Raw genomic sequence first — 27,948 nt, 5'->3', positions numbered from 1 at the left:
ATTCATCTGGCATACACTTTGAACAATACAATAGAGAGGCTAAAATTCCCACAGATGCTTTGACAGACAGCAAAGCCCTACTCTCAAGTATTGCCAGCTGCTAGATTTGTCACAGTTTTTTTTAATGCTCTTGAAATTCAGAAACATTTACAAACTGTAAATGTAATACTTTTCTGTTAGAAATTAAATTCAACCTTAAATCTAAAATACCATTAAATTTAAAGTAAATATGCAAACAGGTAGGCTTGAGATCCTAAACTGGAGAAAGGCCAATTATGATAGTATTAGAAAGGACCTAGCAGGTGTGGATTGGGACAGGCTGTTTTCTGGCAAAGGTGTACTTGTTAAGTACAAGAACTTTGAAAGTGATATTTTGAGAGTACAAAGCTTGTTTGCACCAGTCAGAATAAAAGGTAAAGATAACAAGTGTAGGGAACCTTGGTTTTCAAGAGATATTGAGGTTAAGAAGAAAAAGTAGGTGCATTGCAGGTATAGGCAAGTAGGAACAAATAGGGTGAGATATGTTAAGAGCAAAGGACCACAAAGGACAAAATTGGTCCTCTGGAAGATCAGAAAGGTAATCCATGCGTAGAGCCAAAATAGATGGGGGAGATCTTAAATCCATTTTGTATCTGTATTTACTCAGGAAATGGATGCAGAGTCTATAGAGGTGAGGTAAAAAGGCATCAACTCCATGGACTCTATACAGATTACAGAGGAGGTGTTTGCTGGCTTGAGGCAAATTGGGTGGATCAATCCCCACGGCCTGACAAGGTGCTCCTTCAGACCCTGCAGGAGGCAAGTGCAGAGATTGCCAGGACTCTAGCAGAGATATTTAACTCATCTTTGGTGACAGGTGAGGTGCTGGAGGAGTGGAGGATAGCCAATGTTATGAAAGGCTCTAAAAATATAAGCCTGTAAGCCTGACATCAGTAGTGGGAAAGTTATTGGGAGGTATTCTAAGGAAATGGACATATGAGTACGTGAATAGACATGAACTGATTAATGATAGTCAGCATGCCTTTGTGGTGGTAGGTCGTGTCTAACCGATCTTATAGTTTTGTAAGGAAGTTCCCAGGAAAGTAGATGAAGGCAAGGTAATGGATGTTGTCTACATGGACCTTAGAAAGACATTTGAGAAGGTCCCACATGGGAGATTTGTCAAGAAGTTTCTGTCGTTCGGCATTCAGGATGAGGTAGTAAATTGGATTAGACATTGCCTTTGTAGGAGAAACCAGAGCGTGGTATTAGATGGTTGCTTTTCGACTGGAGGCCTGTGATTAGTGGAGTGCCACAAGAATCAATGCTGGGTCTGTTGTTGTTTGTCATCTATGTCAATGATCTAGATGATAATGTGGTTAACTGGATCAGCAAATTTGTGGAAGACACCAAGATCAAGGGTGTAGTGGACACCAAGGAGGACTATCATGGCATGCAGCGGGATCTGGACCAGCTGGACAAATGGGCTGAGAAATGGCAGATGGAATTTAATGCAGACCAGTCATAGGTGTTGCATTTCAGTAGGACCAACCAGGGTAGGTCTTACACAGTGAATGGTAGGACACTGAAGAGTGTGGCAGAACAAAGGAATCTGGGTATACAGGTACATAATTCGTTGGATGGGACGTCACAGGTTGATAGGGTCATAAAGAAAGCTTTTGGCACATTGGCCTTCATAAATCAAAGTATTGAGTACAGTAGATGGGATCTAATGTTGAAGTTGTACAAAACATTGATGAGGTCTACTTTGGCATCTACCTAGGGGAAGGATGTAATTAAGTTGAAAGAGCACAGAGAAAATTTACAAGGATGTTGCAGGGTCTGGGGGACCTGAGTAATATAGAAAGATTAAATAGTTAGGATTTTATTTCTTGGAACATAGAAGATTGAGAGGAGATTTGATAGAGGTATACAAAATTAGACAGACAGATGAGGGGTTTATGAGGGGTATAGACAGGATAAATGCAAGCAGGGTGAAAATTGAGAAGTTCAAAGGGAACATGAAGGGAAATTTCTTCACTCAGAGGGTTGTAAGAGTGTGGAATGAGCTGCCAGCAGAAGTGTTGCATGCAAGATTGATTTTCATGTTTAAGAGAAGTTTAGGTAGGTACATGGATGGTAGGGGTATGGTGGGCTATGGTCCAGGTGCAGGTTAATGGGAGTAGGCAGTTTAAATGGTTTGCCATAGACTAATGGGCCAAAGGGTCTGTTTCTAAGCTGTACTTTCTGATGGCTCTATTTCTCAAATTATCTTGGAGGGGTGAGGGTGTGTGGGAGGGTGGAGGAAAGAACCAAAAAGCAGAACTTCTTGAATGAAAAAAAATGAGAGAGACTGATAAAAAGAAAAAAAGGTGTGAGTGTTCTATATCTAAATTTGGTGTGGTTTCACCACTTAATATTAATTTAATTCATTTTTATACAATATATTTCTTATTTTTAATTTATAGTATATTTTATGTAGTGCACTCTGTTGCTGCCACAAAACAACAAATTTCATGACATATGTTGGTGATGAGAAACTTGATTCCTAGCCAGGCCAAATGCGACACAATGAGGGAAATAATACAAGCAAAAGGAGAGTGTAAAAAGCAAAAAGGCAGTTGATACAAAAGAGAATCTAAAAGTCTTTATAAGATGGTGTGACAATAAGGATTGGAGGGGTTAATTAGGATGGTGGCAAATCACTTCTGTTGCAGACCATGATTGCCCATGTCAAATGACATGGCACGTAATGATGATAATGATGCAAGAATTAGATAACTGAAGGTATTTTATGCATAGGGGCAGAGATAATGACTGAGATCGTGATTGTGTCCTTTGCTGAAGAAGAGGATGCTGTTCGTATGGACAGCAAGAGACATTTTCCCAGGGCAAAAATGGAAACTATAAGGGGGCAGGATGAAGATCATTGGAGGAAAGTTTAGGGGGGGATGTCAGATGTAGGTTTTTTTTAAATGCAGAAAGTTGTTTGTGCATGAAAGGCACTGCCAGGGGTTGTGATAGAGGCAGAAACATTAGGGACATTTAAGAGATTCTTAGATAGACACCTGGATGAAAGAAAAATGGAGGGTTATGTAGGAAGGAAGGGTTAGATTGATCTTGGTAAAGGTTAAAAGATCAACACAACCCTATGAGCCGAAGGGACTGTACTGTGCTGTAATATTCTATGTTCTGTGTTCTATCTCAGTAGATTGGAAGGTAGTTGACTTGATAGATGGAGTGAAGAAGATAAGTAGATACAATATAAGATTGACTATAATTAAATGAGTAGGTCTGGCTGGAATTAACTCTGGGTAAGTAGCAGAGATAAGAATAGGGAAATAGAAACTGGACAGTCTGTTTATAGTCCTCCCGCACTGTCCCCTTCATACTATTCAATAAGACTTTAAGTTGATTTTACTTCTGCTGCAGTAACTTCCTTTTTCTCTACAATTCCCTTTCAGAGTGTTTGCCATAACCTTCCAATCCTCCTTGACAAAAAGGGAGGTGCTGGTGGGGTAGTATTGTTGGTGGGGGTGGGGGGGAAGGAGGGAGGAAGAAGAAGGTGGAAGATAATGTTCCAGGTTTCTGGGAGTTCACATCATGGATGATCTTATCTGGTCCCTTACTATCACCACTCTGAACAAGAAGGCACAGCATTGTCTCCGCTTCCTAAGGAGATCGAGCAAGCGAGGCACTGCCCCCACCCACCTTAACTGCATTTTATAGGAGCACCATTGAGAGCATCCTGACAAGCTGCTTCTCTATCTGGTATGGGAGCAGCTGAGCAGTGGATCCGAGATGCTTACAAAGGACTGTGAGAACAGCTGAGATGGTCTCCCTACCATCCATCGGGACATTTAACAGGAACACTGCGTACGCAGGGCCCTTAGTATTATTAAGTATCCCACCCATCCATCCAGCATCCTTTTTGACTTTCTACTATCTGATGCATGAAACAAGAATGGTCAGGGTGAAAAACATTTTCTTCCCTCAGGCCATTAGGCTTCTGAACTCCTTGCAGCATCACATTCAAAGTGACACTGATTAATCTGCTTTGTACCTTACGATATTTAATTTATGCACTTTAGTTTGTTTATTTATGCGTAATCCATCTGTAAATTTCATCCGTACTTTCATAAGCTATTATGATAATAAACTTGATTTGAAAAGGGAAGGGAGGGGGAGAAAGGGAATGAAGATGGGGAGAGAGAGGGGAATGGAAGCGAGATGGGAGAGAGGCAGATGGGTCATTATGGTAGGCAAAGGAAAGAAAATGGGAGAATGAAATAGTTGAGGAAGGAGGAGAGAGGAACAGGGTGCCCTGTATTTAACCTGAAAAATGGTAGTTCCGCACCAGATCTTTGTGTATCAGAAACTGGATTTCCTAAATGAATAGAGCTCTGGTTTAATTCCATGAGCACTGATTCTGGATACCTATAGATAGTGATGAAATATTTCTTGGTGATGCAGAGCAATTCCTACCTCTGGCTCGTGCTTTATATGAAGTATAATGATAGTCAAAATCAAAGTCAGTTTATTATTAAAGTACGTATATGTCTCCATATACAACCCTGAGATTCATTTTCTTGCAGGCATTCACAGGAAAAATACAGCAATATTTATGAAAAACAACACAAATAAAAATTGACAAACAATCAATGTGTATAAATATATATTGTGCAAAGAATACATAAATAAATAATACTGATCGCATGAGTTGCAGAGTCCTTGAAAGTGAGTCTTTAGGTTGCGGAGTCAGTTCGGTGTTGAGGTGAATGACGTTATCCACTCTGGTTCAGGAGCCTGATGGATGTAGGGTAATAACTGTTCCTGAACCTAGTGGTTTGGAACCTAAGGTATCTGTACCTCCTATTTGATGGTAGTAATGAGAAGAAACTGCAGGTAAGTTGAGCATTTCCACAAGAAATGGGCTGAGGCTGCTCAGACTTACTTTGAGTAGGATTGTTAAGCATTAGAAATTGCACCTCACTTGCCTGAGGAGGATTTGCTACCAATTATCAGGATTGTAATGAAACTCATCACATTTTGGATTAAAGTGACTACACAAGTAAAGTGTGCATCATCAAGAAGTACAAGACCCATATACTTACTTCAACAGGGACAGCTGTTGGAGGCACAGGAGTGTACTGGGGAATGTAGGTCCCTTGCATAGGCGCGGCAGCAGTCATGTACTGTAAAAATACAAAGCATTACATGAACCTTCCCTGCCTGGATGAAACAATGATTAAAAACATACTTTTAAAGTTCAACGTGTTGCAAAAAATTATAGAAAATCAGAAAATTAAAGAACAATGAGAAATTGGGATATTAAATTCCAATTCCAAATTTCAATATTGAAGTAATATTGAAGAATACTACTTCAATATTCAAGTAGTAATATTGAATAATACTACTAGATAATGTGGCTTAACTTTGGTTTGACTTTGTGGAATTTCCCAATGGTCAAATTGAATCATAAGAAATTAATAAAGAGAGACTGAGTAGGTTATGACTTCATTCCTTTGTACGCAGAAGATTGAGAGGAAATTTGATAGAGGTATACAAAATTATGAGGTGTATAGATAGGGTAAATGCAAGCAGGCTTTTTCCACTGAAGATGGGTGATATTACAACTAAGGGTCATGGGTTAAGGGTGAAAGGTGCGAAGTTTAAGGGGATCATGAGGGCAAACTTCTTCACTTGGATGGTTGTGAGGATGTGGAATGAGCAGCCAGTGCAACTGGTCAATTTCAATGTTTAAGAGAAATTGGATGGGTATGTGGATGCCAGGAATATGGAGAGATATTGTCCCAGTGTAGGTCGATTGGGAGTAGGCAATTTAAATGGTTTGGCACAGATTAGATGGGCTGAAGGCCCTGTTTCTATGCTGTACTTACTGTTGTAACATAACTTACTGTTATGCTGTACTGTTGTGTTGTAGATACTTCATTTTAGCAGTTCTATAGGAGCAGTCTGTTCTGCTTTTAGCATGTTTGGGTTTGAGCTAAAGATAAGGGGCTATGTTGTTCAATTTAGGAAGGTTGTGTCAGCTTATCAGGATGGTGGAATTAGGAGAAGGTTCCAGAGAACACTGGACAGAGATGTTGTTGTGACGGACACTGGTGTGGGTCGAGGTCTTTTTGGTGGCTGCTGGAAGACAGAAAAGAAGATGGCTGAGGATGCCGTCCCTATTGAACAAGGTGCTTTGTGCAGATGAATGAATGGCTTTGAGGAGGAAGGACCAATAATCCCGTGGGGGAAGCCCGTGTGTTTGAGAGGGATTTTGAGCGACAGACCATGGGTCCAGAGTGTGAGTTAAAGACAATTTCAAGATGAGCTCCAACGTAGATGCACATTTGGACTGGATTAATGGGTCCTTTTTACTATTTTTTTTTTCTTTTTCTAACTAACTGTTCAATAAAGCTGAAATTTGTAAGTATATTTTCTTTATAATTGTATGCAATGTACAATCTGTTATTTCTTGCTAATGGCTAGTTGCATGGAGGCAGTATTTACACAGGATTCGCACAGATCGGGGTTCGGGTGGTCGAGACATCCCAACTTCCTGGTTTTGGTGGGACCCAAGTCATACTGACCCGAGAGTTAGAGTTTAAGAAAGGTGGTTTTCCCACTGCTAGTCCAGTGGCTGTTAGCAAGGGGCTAACGCGCTGCGTTTCTACAGACACCCGATAAAAAGGGGTTTCAACTCTAATTCTTAGCTTGCTGACAAATTCTTGTCTGTGGGGTTGCTGCTCATTTCCAAAAATGATTCAATCCACCACCTGTATATCATTTAGTGCGGTAACACTCATCATAAAACAGTCAAAGATTCGAAATACCTTTATTATCAAAGTATGCATATGGTAGATAACCTGAGGTTTTTCGTCCAACTGACAGCCACGAAACAAAGAAACAATGCAGGAAATACAATAAATTTAAGTACCATACTGTTCATCTACTTTCGACTTGTATTCTTGTAATATGGGTTTTATTTTTTCTGTGTTAAATCTTCTGTAACTTTCCCCCAAAATTTATGTTTCCAATACAACATTTATTCAAGTTTTCCTCTTGATCTGTGCAGTGAAATCACAAGTGCTGTTAACACTGATTTGCTGCACTGAGTGTATCACTCATAACTCACCAGAGATGCATTGGAATCATTCTTTAACAGTTTTAATTCCTTGAGAAGGAAGCAATCCCGTAAATTAGACAGCACTAAATAGCAGAGTGGCAAATTAAATCATTAAAAATTTCTGAGTGTTAAAAAAACCATATTTGCATGAGGGTATTATGTAGCTTAAAGATAAAGATTAGCGTTATTTTTTACATGTACATTGAAACATAGAGTGAGATGTGTCATTTGCATCATATAATATCTGTGAGGATTGTGCTGAGCAAATGTTGACACCCCCCTGACGTCTACATGATATGCCTGTAGCTTACTAACTCTACTTGTACATCTTTGGATTGTGGGGGGAAACTGGAGCACCAGCAGGAAATCCATGCAGTCACGTGGAGAACATGCAAACTCCTTAAAGACAGTGATAGGAATTATACCCAGATTTATGATTGTGACATGCTAACCACTACACTACCATGCTGCCTCATCTTTTCAAGATGGTTGCTCATTAAAGGGACAGCTTATTTTTACATTATATGCTGATGACTTGGATGATGGAATTCATGGCTTTGTTGCAAAGTTAGTGGACAATATGAAGATAGGTGGAGGGGCAGGTAGTTGTGAGGGAGTAGAGAAGCTATAGAAGGACTTGGACAGATTAGGAGAATGAGCAAAGAAGTTGAAGGTGAAATAGTGCGTCTGGAAGTGTATGGTCATGCACTTTTTCAGAAGAAACAAAAGGTGGACTATTTTCTTAATGGAGAGAAAATTCAAAAATCTGAGGCTCAAAGGGACTTGGGAGTCCTTCACATGATTTTCTAAAGGTTCATTTGCAGGTTGAGTTAGAGATGAGGAAGGCAAATGCTATGTTAGCATTCATTTCAAGAGGACTAGAATATAAAAGCAAGGTTATAATGGAACTTTATAAAGCAGCGGTGAAGCCTCACTTGGAGTATTGTGAACAGGTTTGGGCTCCTAATCTTAGGAAAGATGTGCTGAAACTGGAGCGGGATCAAAGGAGGTTCACGAAAATGATTCCAGTTTTGAAGGGCTTTCCATATGAAGATATTTGTATTCACTAGAATTCAGAAGAATGTGGGATGACCTCATTGAAACCTATGAAATGTTGAAAGGTCCTGATCGAGTAGATGTGGAGAGGATATTTCCTATGGTGGGAGAGTCTAGGACCAGAGCACACAGCCTCAGAAAAGGGGGCAACGTTTTAGACTGGCAATGAGGAGGAATTTCTTTAACCAGGGAGTGGCGAATCTGTGGAATTAGTTGCCACAGGTGGTTGACGAGGCCAAGTCATTACATACTTTTAAGGCAGAGGTTGATAGATTCTTGATTGGTAAGGACATGAAGGGATGGGATATGGGAAGAAGGCAGGAGATTGGGGCTGAGAGGAAAATTGAATCAGCCATGATGAAATGGTGGAGCAGACTCGATGGGCCAAATGGCCTAATTCTGCTCCTATGTCTTATGGTCTAAAGATGTAAATTAGAAGGAGTTTTTATTTTTTTTGAAGTTTGCGACTCTTCGGAATTCCAAACTCATGATAACTGTGGAGATAGAAACATTGAATATGCTCAAAGAACATATGTTTTGAACATATCTTGAAGGAATATATTTTAATAAAGTATTGATATTTAACTACAAATGAGTTAACAATTATGAGGAAGAAAGGTACAATAAGCAAAGACAGAAGAAAATGTCTTTAGGTACAAATAACTGATAAGGTGTGGATTTGGACTAAGAACAAGAGGTTTACAGTACATAAGATCCAGCCTGCACTTCTGCGTTAGATCTGACGTTTCCACGTTTTTGTGTAAATTACAATTTTACTGGTTAATTGTTTGATAATGGAGGCATTTCCTGTCTGCACAAAATATAGAATCTGCACTCAGTGGCCACTTTATTAGGAGCCTCCTGTAACTAATAAAGTGGACTCTAAGTGTATGTTCATGGTCTTCTGCTGCTGTACCCCATCCACTTCAAGGTTCAATGTCTTGAGCATTCAAAGATGCTCTTCTACACATCACTGTTGTAACATGTGGTTAATTGAGTTACTGTCGCCTTGCTGTCAGCTTGAACCAGTCAGCCATTCCTCTCTGACCTCTCTCATTAACAAGGACTTTTCACCCACAGAACTGCTGCTTATTGGATGTTTTGTTTTTTTTTTGCACCATTCTCTGTAAACTCTAAAGACTGTTGTGAAAACCCCAGGAGATCAGCAGTTTCTGAATACTCAAACCACCCCATCTGGCACTAGCAATTCTTCCACAGTCAAAGTGACTTAGATCATATTTTTCCCCATTCTGATCATTGGTCTGGACACCAAATGAACCACTTGACCATGTCTGCATGCTTTTATGCATTGAGTTGCTGCCACATGATTGACTGATTAGATATTTGTATTAACGAGCAAGTATACCTAATAAAGTGGCCATTGGGTATATATTTGGTCACTTTGTCATGGAGTGATTATATTCATTTCAGCAATGTTTACACAGTACATTACAAAAATGCTGATAGGGAACAAATTGTGGATTAGTTTACATCAAAAGTCATTCTGATATATAATATATAAATAAAATATGACATTAGACTACATCACTGGAATTAAGATGCGATTCTTGGTTGATGGTGAGCACAGAATTACTGGAATAATGTTAAAATCCAGCTGTCCCATTGTTGTCCTTCAGGGGGAGAAATCTGCCGAGTTTATCAATATGTAACCACCCAACATGGCTGACTCCTAACTACTTCCTCTGTTCTGGACCAATTAGAGACAGGTAATTGATACTGCAATGTCCATTCCCAGGAGGCAACTGAAAGATAGATGTGCCAGAATTAAAGGAGTGCTCATTAATTTTTTCCACTATTTTAATAAGAATAAATTTATTGTAATTGCTCCCTGAAAGGTACTCAATTTTCCATCACATTCTTTTTGTGTATATTCATAAAAGATGGCTGGTGAAACTTCCAACATCAGTGATTTTAAGCATCTGGTTTGAAGAATCTGAACAATCTTCCTCATTAGTTTAATTATTTCCATGTTAGTGCAGTATCCATCTTCCCAGTAGTCTCTAGGGATTGCTGAACATTTCCTTCCCCTCTAGTTCTGTGGGTTCTGAAGTTACTGATGAGGCCAGTAAGGGTGAGTTGGTAAAGAAATGGCAGATGGAATATAGTGCTGAGAAGTGTGGGATAATGCACTTTGCTAGGAAGAATAAAGGTGCAGACTATTTTCTTAAAGGAGGAGAAAATTCAAACATCAGACGTAAAAATGGACTTCAAAGTGGATTTCATCAATGTTAACCTGCTGCTTGAATCAGTAGTTTGTTCATTATGTGCTGTGTTGTATGATATGGGTGACCATGAATATGATGATTCTTGGCAAATTTTTCTACAGAAGTGGTTTCCAATTACCTTCTTCTGGGTAGTGTCTGTACAAGATGGGTGACCCCAGCCATTATCAATATTCTTCAAAGATTGTCAGCCTGATATCAATAGTAGCATAACTAGGACTTGTGATTTGCATCAGCTGTTTGTACGACCATCCACCACCTGCTCCCATAAATAGTCAACTTTTTGAGCTGAGACCCTTCATCAGGACTCGCGTTGACTAGTAATTCCTCTCCATAGGGGGCTGCCTGACCTATTGAGTGCCTCCACCATTTGTGTGTGATACTCTGGATTTCCAGCATCTGCAGAATCTCGTGTTTGTGTTTAGCTCTGAACCAGTCTTGTGTCAGAGAGGCATATAATGAAACAGAATCATAATCAGGTATATTATGAATGAGATATGTCTGAAATTTTTTTGTTTCCTGGCAGCAGTACCATGCAAAACATAAAAATTACCAAAGAAAAAACTGGGTTAATAGTTATGCTGGGGAATATGTCAGAGTAGTGTGGAACAGCCATGTTCTTCCACATCCACAGCCTATACCCAAAGCTGCCTTCTGCCTCTGCAAACCATCTCTAGTCTCCCAACATTTCATCCCTTCACCAGTGAGCAAACAAAAGACTTCAAATAAAATTACAGTACTGTACAAAAGTCTTGGGCACATATATACTGCTGGGGTGCCAGGGCTTTTCCACAGTACTGTATTTGTCCACTTGGAGTGGAGAGTGACTTTGTAAATCTAATAGGAGCTAACAGGTGTTGGGAACGGTGAGGGTGGAATGTCATGGGAGGAATGAGGGTTAGGTGACAGAGAAGGAGTGCCAAGGGCAGGGTGCCTGAGATACCAGGCAAGGTTATTTGATTTCAAACAATTGGTATATTGATCATTACAGAATGTCTCTTTGGTTCTTTCTGTTCCCTCCCCTCTCTCTATCCCTTTTCCCAACTATGATGTCTCTCTCCCTGCCCCCTTCGCACTCTCAGTTCACAATAGAGACCCAAATCAAATCAGGTTTATCATCACTCAAATATGTCATGAAATTTGTTGTTCTTTTTACAGCAGCAGCAGTACAGTGCAATACATAAGATTACTACAGTATTGTGCAAATGTTTTAGACTCCTGAGCTATATACATGTGACAAAAGCTTCTGCACAGTGATCTAAAAGATTAGCTTTACTTCTTGTATGTACATCAAAATATACAGTGAAGTGCATTGTTTGCATCATTGTCTGTCTGTTTGTGATGTGCTGAAGGCAACCCACAAGTTTCTGTTCCCCCCTCCCCTGGATAGGCTGTCTCAGCCTCCATTGTTAACTTCACTTTGAAAGCATATCGACTGTTATCTGACTGAGTGAGTGATATGTCAATTCACAGTCCCACAATGTTGGGTTTTAGCCGACTGCTTCTTCACCTCTAGAGCAGTGACAGCAGCATGCAGGGCCCTTAATGGATTGGATTTTGCAATGGAATTGTGCAGCTCACATTACACAAATGAGAAAAGATATAAGATAACGTGCCATAATGTTAGATCTTCAAAATATGATTTGGGGGAGGTTTGTAGAGGTTTATAAATTATGAGGGGTATAGACAGGGTTAATGCAAGCAGGCACCTTCCCCTCAAGATGAGTGAGACTAGAGGTCAGTGTGTCTGTCTTCAGCACATATATATAGCTTGGGCGCCTAAGACTTTTGCACAGTACTGCTGCTGTAAAAATAATATAAATTTCATGACACGTGAGTCATGATGAACCTGATTTTGATGTGGGTCACTACTACAGAAGTGTTTTGGCCTTGCCTCCTTCAGGGCAGTGATTTTACAAGATGGGTGACACCAGCCATTATCAAAATTCTGAGGTGCAAAGGGTCTTGGGAATCCTTGTGTAGGATATCCAAAAGGTTCATTTGCAGGTTGCAAATGTGACGTTAGCATTCACTTCAAGAGGACTAGAATATAAAAACAAGGATGTAATGTTGAAGCTTTATAAAGCATGAGTGAGGCCTATGAACAGGTTTGGGCCCCTTTGGAGGGAGCCTCAGAATACAGGGGCATCCATTTAGAACAGAGATGAGGTGGAATTTCTTTAGCCAGAGAGTGGTGAATCCATTGAAGTTGTTGCCACAGGTGGCTGTGGAGCCCAAGTCATTACGTATATTTAAGGGAGAGGTGGATAGATTCTTGTTTGGTCAGGAGGCGGGCCGAGAGGAAAAGTGGATCAGCCATAATGAAATGGTGAAGCAAACTCAATGGGCTAAATGGCCTAATACTGCTCCTATATCATATGGTCTCTAATGAATACTCTACTGCAGAGATTGCCTAGTTTCAACGGTTACATAACCAGCAATTGTGATATGCACCAGCTGCTCATACAACCATCCACCACCGCCTCCCATGGCTTCATATGATCCTGATCAGGGGTGGGGGGGCTAAGCAGGTGCTCCACCTTGCCCAAGGGTGACCTGTAGGCCAGTCAATAGAAGGAACACCTTACACGCCCTTTGGTAGAGAAGTATCTCCACTCCGCCACCTGCTACATAAAGAAAGTGATAACACTATTATGTAATTGTTCCATTTATTCCTCTTGACTATTTGGAGGCCTAGAACACAATCACAAGATGAATCATTGCCACTTATTTCTCAGCTGTACCCATAGTCGTCCAAGATGAAATTACTTCCAGGAACACACACAAAATGCTGGAAAACTCGGCTAGTCAGGCAGCATCTATGGAGAGGAATAAGAAGTTGATGCTTTGGGCCTAGACCTTTCATCCTGATGAAGGGTTTCAGACCAAAGTATTGACTGCTTATTCCCCTCCATAGATGCTGCCTGAGCTGCTGAGTTTCTCCAGCATTTGTGTGTGTTACCCTAGATTTCCAGCATCTGCTGAATGTCTTGCGTTTATTTTCAGTAATTTTATCTTGGACTACTCTTGTAATGTTCTCCTTATTCATAAATGCAACTCCCCATCCCCTATTTCCTTTATCTCTATTTTGCCTAAGGCCCCCCGTACTCTGGGAAATTTATCTGCCAGTGCTGTTCCTCTCTTAACCATGTTTGCCTAATGTCTACAATATCTCCATTCCACATCCTGAGTTCATCCACCTTATCTGTCAAGTGTCATGTATTGAACTAAATGCATTAGTCTTCTTGTGCTCTGTACCAGGCTCTTGCCTATGTTGTTTACTGAACTTAGTGTCATTGACTTCTGCATGAATGCCAGCCTCTCATCTGTCTTACTAGTGCTTTGGATCCCAAGCCTATGCCAATCTAGTTATTAACCCCCCTTAGTGGCACAAAAAGACCTGCTCACCAGGATCTTGGTCCTGCTCCAACTCAACTGCATCCCATCCCTCTTGTATGGGTCACCTTAGCCCAGAAGAGATGCCGAAGCACCAAAAATCTGAAACCCTGCCCATTACACCAACTCTTCAGTGATACGTTCCAATATCCTTTTTCTATACCTGCCCTCACTAGAAGGTGGCACTGGGAATAATCCAAAGGGTTACTATCCTCCAGATCCTGCTTTTCAACCCTTTGCGCAACTTCCTTTCTGGACTTCACAGGACCCCAATTCTTCTTCTACCATTAAAAGTGCATTGTCCTGATGTAGGGTCTCAGCCAAAAAATGTTGAAATGCCTTCCATAGGTGCTGCCTGACCTGCTGAGTTCCTCCAGCATTTTTCTACTGATGCAATTTATATCAATGTAGACAATAACCTCAGGCCAACTGTTCACCTACCCCCTTCAGAATGCTCAGCAGCCACACAGACACATTCTCAATCCTGGTCTGCTTTCTTTACCTGAACTGGTTAATATTAACTTCTGCCCAACATGGTTGATGCTTAACTATTCTTTGAAAAGGTTTAGCAAGCCACAGAGTTATGTTGAAAAAAATCAGCACGAAAATGTTAAAAAATAAAAACCTGGGTGTTATTCTTGGTGAACCATTGCAGATGGAAAAAGATTGATTGGTTTATCTATCTATCTATTTATTTATTTAGAGATACAACGTGGAACAGACTCTTCTGGCCCTCATGCCAGACAGCACAGTGATACACCTATTCAGCACTAGCCTAATTATAGGAAAATTTACAATGACCAATTAACTCACTAACCAGATTGTGGGAAGAAACTCACATGGTCATGGGGAGAAAGTACAAACTCCTTTCAGGCAGCAGCAGGAATTGAACTCTGAACTCCAGTGTTATAATAGCACCATGCTAACCGCTGCGGTACCTTGGCACACACACCAGTGAACCTCAGAAAGGGCTTCTTACAATCATTTGGCGGCTGGTTGAAATGATAGGTGTCATCTTAAAGATGGCAAAAATCTGAGGTTCTCCATGACTTTCCCAGATATGCTCTACTCTAAAGCTAGAAAATTTTTTGATGCAGCTGATTGGTAAACAGCGTAACAAAAATAAAAAGCTGGAGGAACATGCTGCAGGTTAGGCAGCATGTATGGAAAGGAATAAACAGTTGAGGTTTCATGTTGAGACCATTCTGCAAGACTGGAAAGTGGGGGGGGGGAGGAAGAAGCCAGAATAAAAAAGACGGGAAGGATGGGAGGGAGGACGAGCTGGCTGGTGAGGGGGTAAGGTAGGTGGAGGAGGGGGGATGAAGTGAGAGAAGGTGAGGTGGGAGGTGATGTGGAAAAGGTAAAGGGTTGAAGAAGAAAGAATCTAATAGGAATCTGATGGCGAACAGAAACGAGAAGACCTGATTTTCCACAACATCGACTGTGAAATCTCCGAGGTCTCCCTACGTCAGGTTAGACAAATACATGGAAGCATACTGATTATGACCTGCTGTTCCTTCCTAGCTGACAAGTCAGTACTCTGCAGGGAACATCGGATAGAACAAATACTGCCTGAAGCAGTGTGGCTCCAACAGTCAAGGAGATGCACACGATTCAGGACAAAGCAGTTCACATAATTGGCTGTCCATTCCATCACCTCTCCATGACTGTACACTGTCGCTGCCAGCCACACACTGCAGCAACTCTCGAGTCCCAAACATCTGCTATTTGGGAGAATAAGGCACACAAATACACAAGAACATCACCACATGCAAGTTTGCCTGCAAAGCACACCATATTCTGTTTTAGGGTTATATTAGAAGTACTTCTTCACTGTTAGATCTAAACGATATTCAACAGAAGACTCAAATGCTTCAGGAAGGGGGATCATCATCATCTTCTCATGGGCTATAAAAGCTGTCCACACCAGCAATCTCATTCAACAAAAAATGAATTTAAATGTAGCATTCCTTTTTGAGCATATCCTTATTGTTATCGGTAAACTCTTGAAATCTGTATCTTTGACGATTCTTTTGGTAATTGGTCCCACTGTGACTATGAAGCACCAAAGAACATCTTACTCTATTAAAGTGTAATTTTTAATTCAAGTTACAATAGACAATAGGTGCAGAAGTAGACCATTCGGCCCTTCGAGCCTGCACTGCCATTTTGAGATCATGGCTGATCAACTACTATTAATACCCGGTTCCTGCCTTGTCCCCATATCCCTTGATTCCCCTATCCATAAGATACCTACCTAGCTCCTTCTTGAAAGCATCCAGAGAATTGGCCTCCACTACCTTCCGAGGCAGTGCATTCCAGACCCCCACAACTCTCTGGGAGAAGAAGTTTTTCCTTAACTCAGTCCTAAATGACCTACCCCTGATTCTCAAACCATGCCCTCTGGTACTGGACTCTCCCAGCATCTGGAACATACTTCCTGTCTCTATCTTGTCCAATCCCTTAATAATCTTATATGTTTCAATCAGATCCCCTCTCAATCTCCTTAATTCCAGTTACGCTACCTTAAGATGGATCTTAACTTGGTCATAAACACAAGAGTTTTAGCAAATGTTGGAAATTCGAAGGAATGCTGGAGGAACACAGCAGGTGGGGCAGCGTCTATGGAAATGAATAAACAGTTGACAAGCAGGCTGAGACACATTTCCATAGATGCTGCCTGACCCGCTGAGTTCCTCCGTCATTTTGTGTGTGTTGCTCTTAGCTTGGTCCACTTGTTAATCATATATCACAGTGCAAAATATTGAAATAGACATAAGAGAGAGTCTCTTGGCCTTTTGATAAACCTGAGTTTTAACCATTTATACCCAGAGCACGGTATAGTTCATGACTCTCCCTCTGAAGTTCTGGTTCGGTTTCTGATAATTAAGACATTGCTGACATGTAAGAGATGATATGTTTCAGATTGAATTTGCTTGATATCTCTATAACTCACTGTTCCTGCTGTGCCCAGTGACAGGTGATTCATCTGCTGGGTCAAGGGTCCCATCATACTGGCTGGCTGCATGGACATGGTATGGTCCATTGTGGGCGTTATCACAGCACCCTGAAAGAAATTCAGCAATTCAGTGTGAAACATTTTGTGTCAAGGCAGAATACTCTTTATAAATTCAATTTGACATTTATAAATACTATCATTTCCGAGAAGCAATATGCACGGCAGTGTAGTGGTTAGCACAATGCTATTACAGCTTGGGGTGTCAAAGTTAATTTCTGGTGCTGTCACAAGGAGTTTGTACGTTCCCATACGTGACTCTGGTTTCCTCCCACATTCCAAAGATGTACTGGTTAGTAGGTCACTTGGTCAGTGTAAATTGTCCTGTGATTAGGCTAGTGTTAAATAGGTTGGTTGCTGGGTGGTGCAGCCTGTTGGCCCAAAGGGCCTGTCCACACTCTATTTCTAAATAAATAATAATAAGTAAATCTATGATGAAGTCTGTAGGTATAATCTCCTTTTCTCATGTGTCATAAACTTGTAAAGGGATAATTAACATCCAAATCAGAAGCATCTTTCAGCTGAAAACTAGGAACCCAAAACAAAAATAGCTTCACCTACCAATAAAAATACAGATTGGATTTATACTTATGTGTGTATTGTTACACAGGTTAAAAAAATTGATATTGAAACGGGAGATTTGTTTTATTTGGCATATGTACGTTGAAACAAGGAGTGAAATGTCACTGGTGCCACACTAGACCAGCAATGGTTGTGCTGGGGCCAGCCTACAGGTGTCATCGTGCCTTTGGCCGCAACACAGCATGCATACAACTTACTAAACCTAACCAAATGTATTTAGAATACAGTCACGGGGAGAATGTACTGTCTCTATTTTTATTAACAGTAAAACAATGAATATATGTAAATAATCAACAGGGCTCATCCTTTTTCCATAATTACTGTTACTAATTCATTAATCAATGATAATCTCTGCTTAAAATTACCATGACAGGCAGGAGAATTTTTTAGAAGATTATTGCTTATTTGAGGACACGCTCTCTGAAAAGTTCGCCATGTCTGTCTTAGAGCATTAATAACTCTGAGTTTGATGCAGCAGGGCACCTAGTGGTTTCTGTGAGCAGTGTGATGAACCTTTAAATAATGAACTTTCGGTTTTTAGGCAAGATACTAAAAGCACAAGTTAATAACCTCACAGTGAGGGGAGCTAGACTGAATAGAGAAACCATATCACTTTTGCATTAGGGACATTGAAAAGACTCTTAGATAGGTACATGGATGGTAGAAGAATTGAGGGATATGTAGAAGAAAAGGATTAGATTGATCTTGGAGTAGGTTAAAAAGTTGGCACAACATCATGTTCTGAAGGGCCTGTACTGTGCTGTAGTGTTCTATATTCTACGTATGATTTTAAATTGACAATGTCAGGACTTGGGGGAAAAAAGTGTTAGCCTGAATGGGTGAAGTCAGTGTCAAACCAGGCACAAAGAGAAAATCGAGAGAGAAAAGAAAGTTGGATGAAGGCAAAAATGAAAATAAAAATATAAATACAAATATTGTAATTTTTTTGAAGATTTTGTACAAAATTGAATACCCAATATTATGAGAATGCATATTTCTGACTGTTAATTGTCAGTGACAGTAAGGTTTAATGTACTGAAATATTAAGTATTGAATTTACTATTACTGAAATATATAAGGCAGAGGTTGATAGATTCATGATTAGTCAACGCATTAAGGGATACAGGGAGAAGCAGGAGATTGCGATTGAGAGGGAAAGTGGATCAGCCATGATGAAATAGCAGAGCAGACTCGATGGGCCAAATGGCCTAATTCTGCTCTTAAGTTTTATGGTCTTATTATCAAGTTGTTAAAGGACTGATTAACTTTGTAATTAGGTAACAAAAGTTACCAAACTGAGTTTGGTCTGTTTCATTTGTGCAAATATAACTATTTCATACCAGTCATATCATCGGTGAGGCAGGGTGTAAACAATGTTTTAACAATGCCAGTCTCGGCACAGTCCATCTATTACATATTTGCATTTATCCAGCTGATGACATTTGCCTCATTACAACAGCCAGTAGAAACCTTCACCAAAAAGCCCAACTGCTGTATGTGACCAGACAAATTTAACTTTTCTGCTATGCACTAAAAAGACAGGCAGAGACAAAAGATAAAAGCCTGTACATTCGGACTGCAGGAGTTTGTGCTGAGGGATGTACTGAGGCTTTGTGCAGCCTATGCAAAGTCCCACTGGGGAAGGACCACAATTCTGGGCCAGGGGTTCCCAACCTTTTTTAAGCCATGGACCAGTACCATTAAAGAAACGGTCAATGGATCACAGAGTGGGAACCCCAGGTCTGGGTTCCTTCTGCTAATCCACAAGGAGTGGCTGAGATGGGTGGGAAAGACCCATCAGACATGAAAGGGTGTATCATCCCAGAAGGCCACTTAATTTGTTATGGTGCCATGGTTTCTAAAAATATAGTTATCACATTTGAATATAATGGCCATTATGGAATTTAAAGTTACATTGTTCCTTTGTATTCATAATAATAAAAATATATACAAATCTAGTTTTGATATTGAAAAATCATTTCTCATGCTTTTCAAACAATAATTCTGATGTTTACACATCATAGCTCAATTGACATTCATTAAACCATTCAGATCAGATTTATTTTGCCTTTTTTTCATTATAAAAATATGATTTAAAGTGTTTTCATTCATTACTATTTTCCAGAGATCAAGTAGAAATTCTCCATGTCAAGTACATGTGAATCCTTTCCAAAGCAATATCAAGCTCAGTTAATACTTTCTACTGAGAGCTAATAACACAACAGCCACTTGATCTCAAATGTACTGTAAGTGAAACCCAAAGCAAGTGGATCAGACCTATTAATTTTCTTCAGGAATTTTTAATTTTACATATTTAGAGATAAAACATGGAATAGGCCGTTCTGGTCCTTCGAGCTGCGCCACCAGCAACTCCAGATTTAACCCTAGCCTAATTACGAGACCATTTACAATGATCAATTAATCTACTAATAGGTATGTCTTTGGACTGTAGGAGGAAACCAGAGCACCTGGAGGAAATCCAAGCATTCCACGGTGAGGACTTCAAAACCCTTTACAGAGGATGCTGTGAATTAATTCAGAACTCAGACATCCCAAGCTGTAATAGTGTAACACTAACTGCTACACTACCATGGTGCCCTAATTTTCTGTGATACTTGAATTACATTGTTATTTCTGTAGGCTGTCCAGGAGAGCTGGGGAATAGCAAGTACAGTACTATAAAAACTTGTTATTATAGCAAAATTTCCTTAAACATTAAGTTATTCGTGAAGATACCGGGTTAAGCAGACATTTTAATATCTATCTCTTAAGAGGATCTAGTTAACAATCAGGTGTAAATCAGAATAGTTGTGAGCCAGTAATAGTCTCTCGGCTGCTGTATCACACCATATTTGTGTAAATAAATCCAGAAATCTGTGCTTGGACAGATAGTGTATTTCTGAATCGTTTTCACAACATTCATGGTTTTGAAATGAAGATGACCTAAATGATCATTGATTCACTGGAAATGACCATCTTTGGATGATGGGAAGGGACAAGGTAAAAAAACGATGATACAAAAAGGCAGGTGATATAAAAGCCTATAAGCACGGTCCCTCTTCTCCCCTCTCCCATCAGGCAGAAGATCAGAATCAAGTTTATTATCACTGACACCTCTTCTGAAATTTTTCTTTTGTGGCAGTCGTACAGTGCAAGACATAAATAAGTACTATAAATTACAATTTGGAGATACGCCTCTACAAAAGGAGGTGTAAGGCAGTCCTTCCCTCCACTAGCCTGCAGGTCACCCTTGAGCAAGGTGTAGCACCTGCTTAGCCTCCCTGATCAAGGTCATGTGAAGCCATAGGAGCAGGTGGTGGATGGTCGTACGAACAGCTTGTGCATATCCCAAGTCCTGGTTATGCGACCACAGATGTCAGCCAGACATCTCTGAAGAGTATTGATCATGGCTGGGGTCACCCGTCTTGTAAAGACACTGCCCAGAAGAAGGCAATGGCAAACCATTTCAGTAGAAAAATTTGCCAAGAACAATCATGGTCATGGAAAGACAATCGTCACCCACATCATACAATATGACGTATAATGAACGAACGATTATGTTAAAATAATAAATAAATGAATGAATGAATGAATAAAGAGCGGTAAAGAGGAATAGTGAGGAAGAAAATGCAAAATCTTGAAAGCTCATTCCACCAGGCTTATGCATGCTTCTACCCTGCAGTTGTAAGATGATTAATGGTTGTCTAATATGATAAGCTGGACTCTTGACCTCACAATCTACCTTTTATGATATTGCTCCTTATTGTCTGCCTGCACTACACATTGTCTGTTGCTGTTACACTGTATTCTGCATTCTGTTACTGTTTTCCTTGTTCTAACTTTATGCACTGTGTAATGGTTTGATCTGTATGAACTGTATGCAGGACAAGCTTTTCAGTGTACATTGGTACATGTGACAACCATCAACCAATTCCAATTCCATCTGCCACTGGTACATGGAAAAATTTGAGAAAAGAGATTTGTATGGAAGGGTCCCTTTAAAGGTGCTAAACTAGGGGTGGAGGAGGAGATGTCCAGTGATGATCGGCAAGATGATTGGAAGATAAAGGTTTTCCACAGTTCCATCAAAACTTACAGTAAAATTTGTCATTGTGTGTCAACAACTAAACAGATCATGGATGTGCCAAGGGCAGTCCGCAGGTGTGACCATGATTTTGGTGTCAAAATATCATGCAAAACTTACTAACTGTACAACTTTGGAAAGTACAAAAGTCTTCGGCACATTTAAAAAAAAATTCTGTAACACAAAGATGTTTTCAAAAATAATGAAAAGTTTCTAAATATCAAAAAATTACTATAAAGAATAGTAAACAGTAAAAAACTAAATCAAATCAATGTTTGATGTGACCACCCTTTGCTTTTAAAACTGCATCAGTTCTCTTGCAGTTTTATAAGAAAATTGATTGGTAGGTTGTTCCATGTGTCTTGGAGAAGTTGCTAGTTCTTCTGCTGATTTTGGCTGTCTCTTACTTTTGTCTCTCCAGGTAATTCCGGATAACCTGAATGATGTTGAGATCAGGGCTCTGTAGAGGCCAGACCATCTGAAACCATATAAAAAACCTATGGTGCCCAAGATTGTTGCATTGTTCTGTATGTGAGAGGAAACCGAAGCAGCCGGAAGATACTCCCACGGTCACTGGAGATGCGTACGAACTGCTTACAGGAAATGAACCTGGGTTGATGGTGCTGTAAAACATTCCATGTGGACTTTGATCATTCTCACAGTACAGTGACTGGCACACTGTAAGTGTGGTTTATCAGTTATAGTTCATGGTGAATTACTGAGTGAGGCTACTTATTGATGGGCATCAATTAATTTTGGACTGCTCACCACATCAAGGGTGAACTGTGTTATCTTCTGATGATTACAACAAAATAAAAATTCTTGTTGGTAACAGGATGAGCACAGTTGTACAAACTGTACCTTCTGCCTGAATCATAATAATGAATGCTGTTTACTTCCAAACACAACCTTATTTCAATTATATTTTATGGGAAACAGACTGCGTTGCAACTTACTTGGAGTGTGCTAGTACTGATTCACCCACAGTTATCAACTGGCACTTTTCCAAATTGGCAACTCTCCGGGGCATTCTGAAAGTCAGCTGTAATTTATTTTTTTTCACAATTACTACTGCTTTTTATTAACAATCATCATCTTAGCTCTGACCTTTCAATCCGATGCAGTTCAGAATTATATCTAAGAATTTTGTGAGCTGCCTACAAAATGTCACCATATATCACCAGTGTATATTCCAATCTACACCTGTACCCTTTTGAGGTCACATGTTTGAGCAACATGTTTGATAATGAACAACAATAAAGATTAAAGGCTTGCTTCATTTGTCACAAGTACATTGAAACATTGAAATGCATTGCTTGTGTCAAGGATGTGCTGGGGGAATCTGCGAGTGTCCGGCAGCAACATAACATGCCTGCAATTTACTAACCATGACTTGTATATCTGTGGAATGTGGGAGGAAACTGGAACACATGGAGGAAATCCGAATAATCACAGGGAGAATGTATAAACTCCTTATAGGCAACGGTGGGAATTGAACCCCAATCTTACAGATGACTAAGATAGCCAAAGATGCTCATGTTTATGCTTTATGTTAACCTAAAATACTAGAAAGGTGTTAACATAATTCCATTAAAAGAAAATTCTATCAGGCTGTTGGTACCTTCTGGTTCATTACAGTGTTTATACAGGCATCAATAGCAGAGCTGACTAGCCCCATAAGAACTGGAATGTCTTGCCAGCAGTTTCACACGACTTATCTACTTGTTAATTATTAGGTAGCATAACGGTTAGCGTGATGCCATTACAGCTTGGGGCATCAGAGATCAGAGGTCAACTCCAACACTATCCCTCAGGAGTTTGTACATCCTCTGGGTGCTCTGATTCCCTCCCTCATTTCAAACGTGTACAGATCAGTAGGTTAACTTGTCATTGTATGAAATTGTCCTGTGATTGGGCTAGGGTTGCTGGGTGCTGTGGCTCGTTGGACCAGTTCAACACTGTACCTCAAAATAAATAAATAAAACAAATCTATGGATGGAAACAAAGGAGCCCAAGACCCTTCAGTCCACCTGGGCTGATTTCAGTTCCAAGTACCATATATAACCCTAATGTCACCATATATTCAGATTCAGTTTATTATCATTTAAAAACCACAAATGCGATGCAGTTAAAAAATGAGACAACGTTCCTCCAGAATTATATCAACAAAGCACATGACAAGATAGACTACACCAGAAAATCTACATAACGTTTGGCAATCCCCAATCCAGAGTCCGGAGAGGCAGCTGCGTATTAATATCGCGCTACCGTCTTAGTGTGTTCCCCAGAAAGGAGCTCCAAATCCACCAGACAAACAAGACCAAAAACTAAAGCTACAAGACCTGCACAAAACCACATAGTTACAACAGTGCAAACAATACCATAATTTGATAAAAAAAAAACAGACCATGGGTATGGTAAAAATAGTCCAAAGATGTTAAAAGACTATAAGTTCAAAAGAAACCACCACACAGTTTCCACAAGTCCCCAGGGTCCTGACAGACTCGCCATCCCACGCAGGCGGCAGAAGGGAATACCCCTGCTATGGACTTCCACAGCGCCGCCTGACTCAGCTTTGCAGACACAGCATACAATGAAAGCTCCATCGAACCCAGCCTTGCAGACACAGCTCACACCGAAAGTGACCTGACCGCAGCGGGCTCCGAGTCCGTCGAACCTCCGACCGTCCCCTCCAGCACAGCTTCTCCGAGCACCATCCTCTGCCTAACCCTAAACCCTAAGATTCATTTTCTTGTGGACATGTACAATAAATCCATAATAGAATCAACAAAAGACCGCACCAAATTGGGCATTCAACTGGTGTGCAAAAGACAACAAATTGTGCAAGTACGGAAAGAAAGAAGTAATAATAATAATAGATAAATAAACAATACATATTGAGAACATGAGAGGAAGAGTCCTTGAAAGTGAGTCCATAGGTTGTGGTGGGGCAAGAATAGCCCCTTTGGTATCCCACTGAACACCATTCTCCTGCCTTCTCCCTGACTAATCAAGAACCGATCTAACTCTGCTTTAAATATACCCAGTGACTTGGCTTCTGAAGCACCTGTGGCAGTGAACTTCACAGATTCACCACACTTTGGCTGAAGAAATTCTTCTTCATCTCTGGTCTAAAGGGATCTCCCTCTGTTCCTAGACTCCCTCACTTTAGAAACATCGTTTCCACATTCATTCTATCTAAGCATTTCTTAGATGTCAATGATCCCTCTTCTCATGCTAACACATCTTTTCCTGGAAGCCAAAACTGCTCACAGCTTACATGGGAGGTTTTGTATACTTAAGTAGCTTTGCCCAAGGGTTGAATATATCTATGTTTTTGAAGGATTCTTTAGTGTAAGTATCGATCTGTCCCTTTAATATTGATGTCATTGACTTAATTACTGATACTAACCAATCGTAGTAACTATAAACACAAGAGCTTCTGTAGAGGTTGGTAATCCAGAGCAACACACATACACAATGCTGGAGGAACTCAGCAGCATTTATGGAGGAGAATAAACAATTGATATTTCCGGTCGAGGCTCTTCACCAGGACTGGTGGAATGAGGACAAGCTGGTAGGTGATAAATGAAACCAGGTGAGGGGGTAGAGTTGGTGGAATTCTTGCGACAGGCGGCTGTGGAGGCCAGTCATTTGATATACTTGAGGCAGAGGTTGATAGATTCTCGATTAGTCAGGGCATGAAGGGATTCAGGGAGAAGACAGAAGATTGGGGCTGAGAGGGAAATGGATCAACATGATGGAATGGCAGAGCAGACTCAATGGGCCAAGTAGCCTAATTCTGCTGCTGTGTCTTATGGGTGGGTGGGGGAGGGGGAAATTAAGTGAGAAGTTGTGTGGCGATAGCTTGGAAAGGTGAAGGAAGAAGGAATCTGAGAGGAGAGAATACCATTGGAGAAAAGGGACGAGGAGGGGCAACAGAGGGAGGTAATGGGTAGGTGGGGAGAAGAGGAGATAAGAAGGGAGTCGGGATAGTAAATGAAAAAAGAGAGAACAGGAAGGGGGGAGAAATTATAGCTAATAAGAAAAATTGATGTTCGTGCTGTCAAGTTGGAGGCTACCCAGAGTAACTACTTTTCTCTGGAATATTGTGTGCAGTTTTGGTCCCCTAATCTGAGGAAAGACATTCTTGCCATAGAGGGAGTACAAAGAAGGTTCACCAGATTGATGGCAGGACTTTCATATGAAGAAAGACGGGATCGACTAGGGTTATACTCGTGGGAATTTAGAAGATTGGGGGGGGGATCTTATTGAAACATATAAAATTCTAAAGGGATCGGACAAGCTAGATGCAGGAAGATTGTTTTCCGATGTTGGGGAAGTCCAGAACGAGGGGTCACAGTTTAAGGATAAAGGGGAAGCTTTTTAGGACCGAGATGAGGAAAAACTTCTTCACACAGAGAGTGGTGGAATCTGTGGAATTCTCTGCCACAGGAAACAATTGAGGCCAGTTCATTGGCTATATTTAAGAGGGAGTTAGATATGGCCCTTGTGGCTAAAGGGATCGGGGGTACGGAGAGAAAGCAGGTACAGGGTTCTGATTTGGATGATCAACCATGATCATACTGAATGGTGGTGTAGGCTCAAAGGGCTGAATGGCCTACTCCTGCATCTATTTTCTATGTTTCTATGTTTTGTCTGAATCTCAATTATCCAACGTAGTAATGGGACCTTCCCCTACCAAACAAAAATAACAGAAATCGACGATCCAGTCTTCCAACATTACAGAATTGTAATTAAATATAGATCTAGAAATAAATATAGATTGTTTGACTGTAATCAATAATTAGAAAAACAAAGCTGAATCCTTCTTGTTAAATTTTCCAGTAATGATGCAGGCAAACATATATCTACCTAAACATGAATTGCAGAAAGAAGTTTTGTACTACAGACTGTGGGATTTCTGCATAGAGTAAAAATGTATTTATGTGTACATTAGTAAAGTAAGAAATGCAGAAAAGGAGCTGTCCTTGCATTTTATTTCTGTGATTTAACACCTACGGATTCGATGACTGAGTTAACAGTTTGATACTGCTGAGAACAATATCAAAGTGCCTTTTTTTTTAAGGAAATGTTTATTGCCCCAATACCTATAGAAAGATTACTCTTATTTGACACATGTACATGAAAACACACCATGAAAGGAGTCGTTTACATCAAATTAATGAGGGTTGTGCTGGAGCAGCCCACAAGTGTCACTAAACTTACTGTGCCAACACAACATGCCCACACCTTACGATTCCTAACTATACATCTTTGGAACTGGAGCAATAGGAGGAAACGAAGAGAACATACCAACTCCTTACAGACAGTGCTGGGAGTTGAACCCCTTATTTTTATATAACCCTTTATTCTTTATATTGTTGAATGTTATTTTTTGTTGCAAATTGTGCTAACACACAAATTCCTAATACATGGTGAATGTACTTAGCAAATAAAGTTGGTTCTTGATTCAGTGGAAACTAGAGATGCTTTTAGCAAAAGCATTTGAATACTGCAGAAGGTCCAGAGGAGGTTCACAAGAATGACGCAGGAATGAAAGGGTTAATGTATGAGGAGCGCTTGATGGCTCTGGGCTATACTCACTGGAGTTTAGAAGAATGAGGGGTGGGAGGGGGATCTCATTGAAACTTATAAAATATTACAAATCTTAGACAGAGTGGATGTGGATGTTTCCCAGGACCAGAGGGTACAGACTCAGATTAGAAGGACATCCCTTTAGAACAGAGATGAAGAGGAACTTCTTTAGTCAGGTACTGAATCTGTGGAATTCATTGGAACGGATGGCTGTGGAGGTGAAGTCATTAGGTATAATGTGTAAGTTGATAGGTTCTTGATTGTAAGGGCATCAAAGGTTATGGGTAGAAGGCAAGGGAGTGGGGTTGAGAGGGATAATAGATCAGCCACGATTGAATGGTGGAGAAGACTGAATGGCCTAATTCTGCTTCTATGTCTTATGGCTTGCATAGATAAAGGACTAACACTTGCACAAAAATAATAGACACATTCAGTATTTTGTGGTTGATTGTGTCTCAAATCAATCACAATCCCTCGACAGAGATTCATTTACATTAATGAAGTAGCTGTAATTCTTGAGACTGGGGTTGATACAGTTTATGATACCAATAAATATAATTTTATCAACCTCTCAGCAGCCGGCAGCCACACTCTCCTGACCCTCCTAATGGCTTTTCAACATGCTGTGTTGATCATGTCAATAATACCAGCATGGCAGCAGTATCTTGACGTGGTGTAAAGTTGCACCCTGATCTGTACGTGCCAATGAGAAAGATGCTGGAACTTTCTAATGCCATGTTGACACATTCAGCACTCACACAAACACTGCTGGATAACTTCACACTGCTAGAAGGGGAAATCCATTCTGGTATACTGAATTTAGGAACAGATTCTTCCCCTCTGTCATCATCTTGGCAGT

General features: G+C 40.4%; 1 protein-coding gene across 7 annotated transcripts in view; it reads right to left on the bottom strand.

Annotated features, from left to right (window-relative positions):
• rbms3 (RNA binding motif, single stranded interacting protein) overlaps positions 1-27,948 on the bottom strand; it is a 1,202,299-nt gene that overhangs the window by 15,447 nt on the left and 1,158,904 nt on the right. For all 7 annotated transcript variants that reach the window (XM_059945024.1, XM_059945027.1, XM_059945025.1 and 4 more), the window contains 2 exons: positions 16,766-16,876; positions 5,094-5,174 (listed from right to left, as the gene is read on the bottom strand). In XM_059945024.1, coding sequence (XP_059801007.1) covers positions 5,094-5,174; positions 16,766-16,876 — 192 coding nt within the window. The remainder of the gene's footprint in view (positions 1-5,093; positions 5,175-16,765; positions 16,877-27,948) is intronic.

Source organism: Hypanus sabinus, chromosome 20 (genome assembly GCF_030144855.1).
Source record: "Hypanus sabinus isolate sHypSab1 chromosome 20, sHypSab1.hap1, whole genome shotgun sequence".
Classification (NCBI taxonomy): Eukaryota; Metazoa; Chordata; class Chondrichthyes; order Myliobatiformes; family Dasyatidae; genus Hypanus; species Hypanus sabinus.
This window is presented reverse-complemented; position numbering and strand designations above follow the sequence as displayed.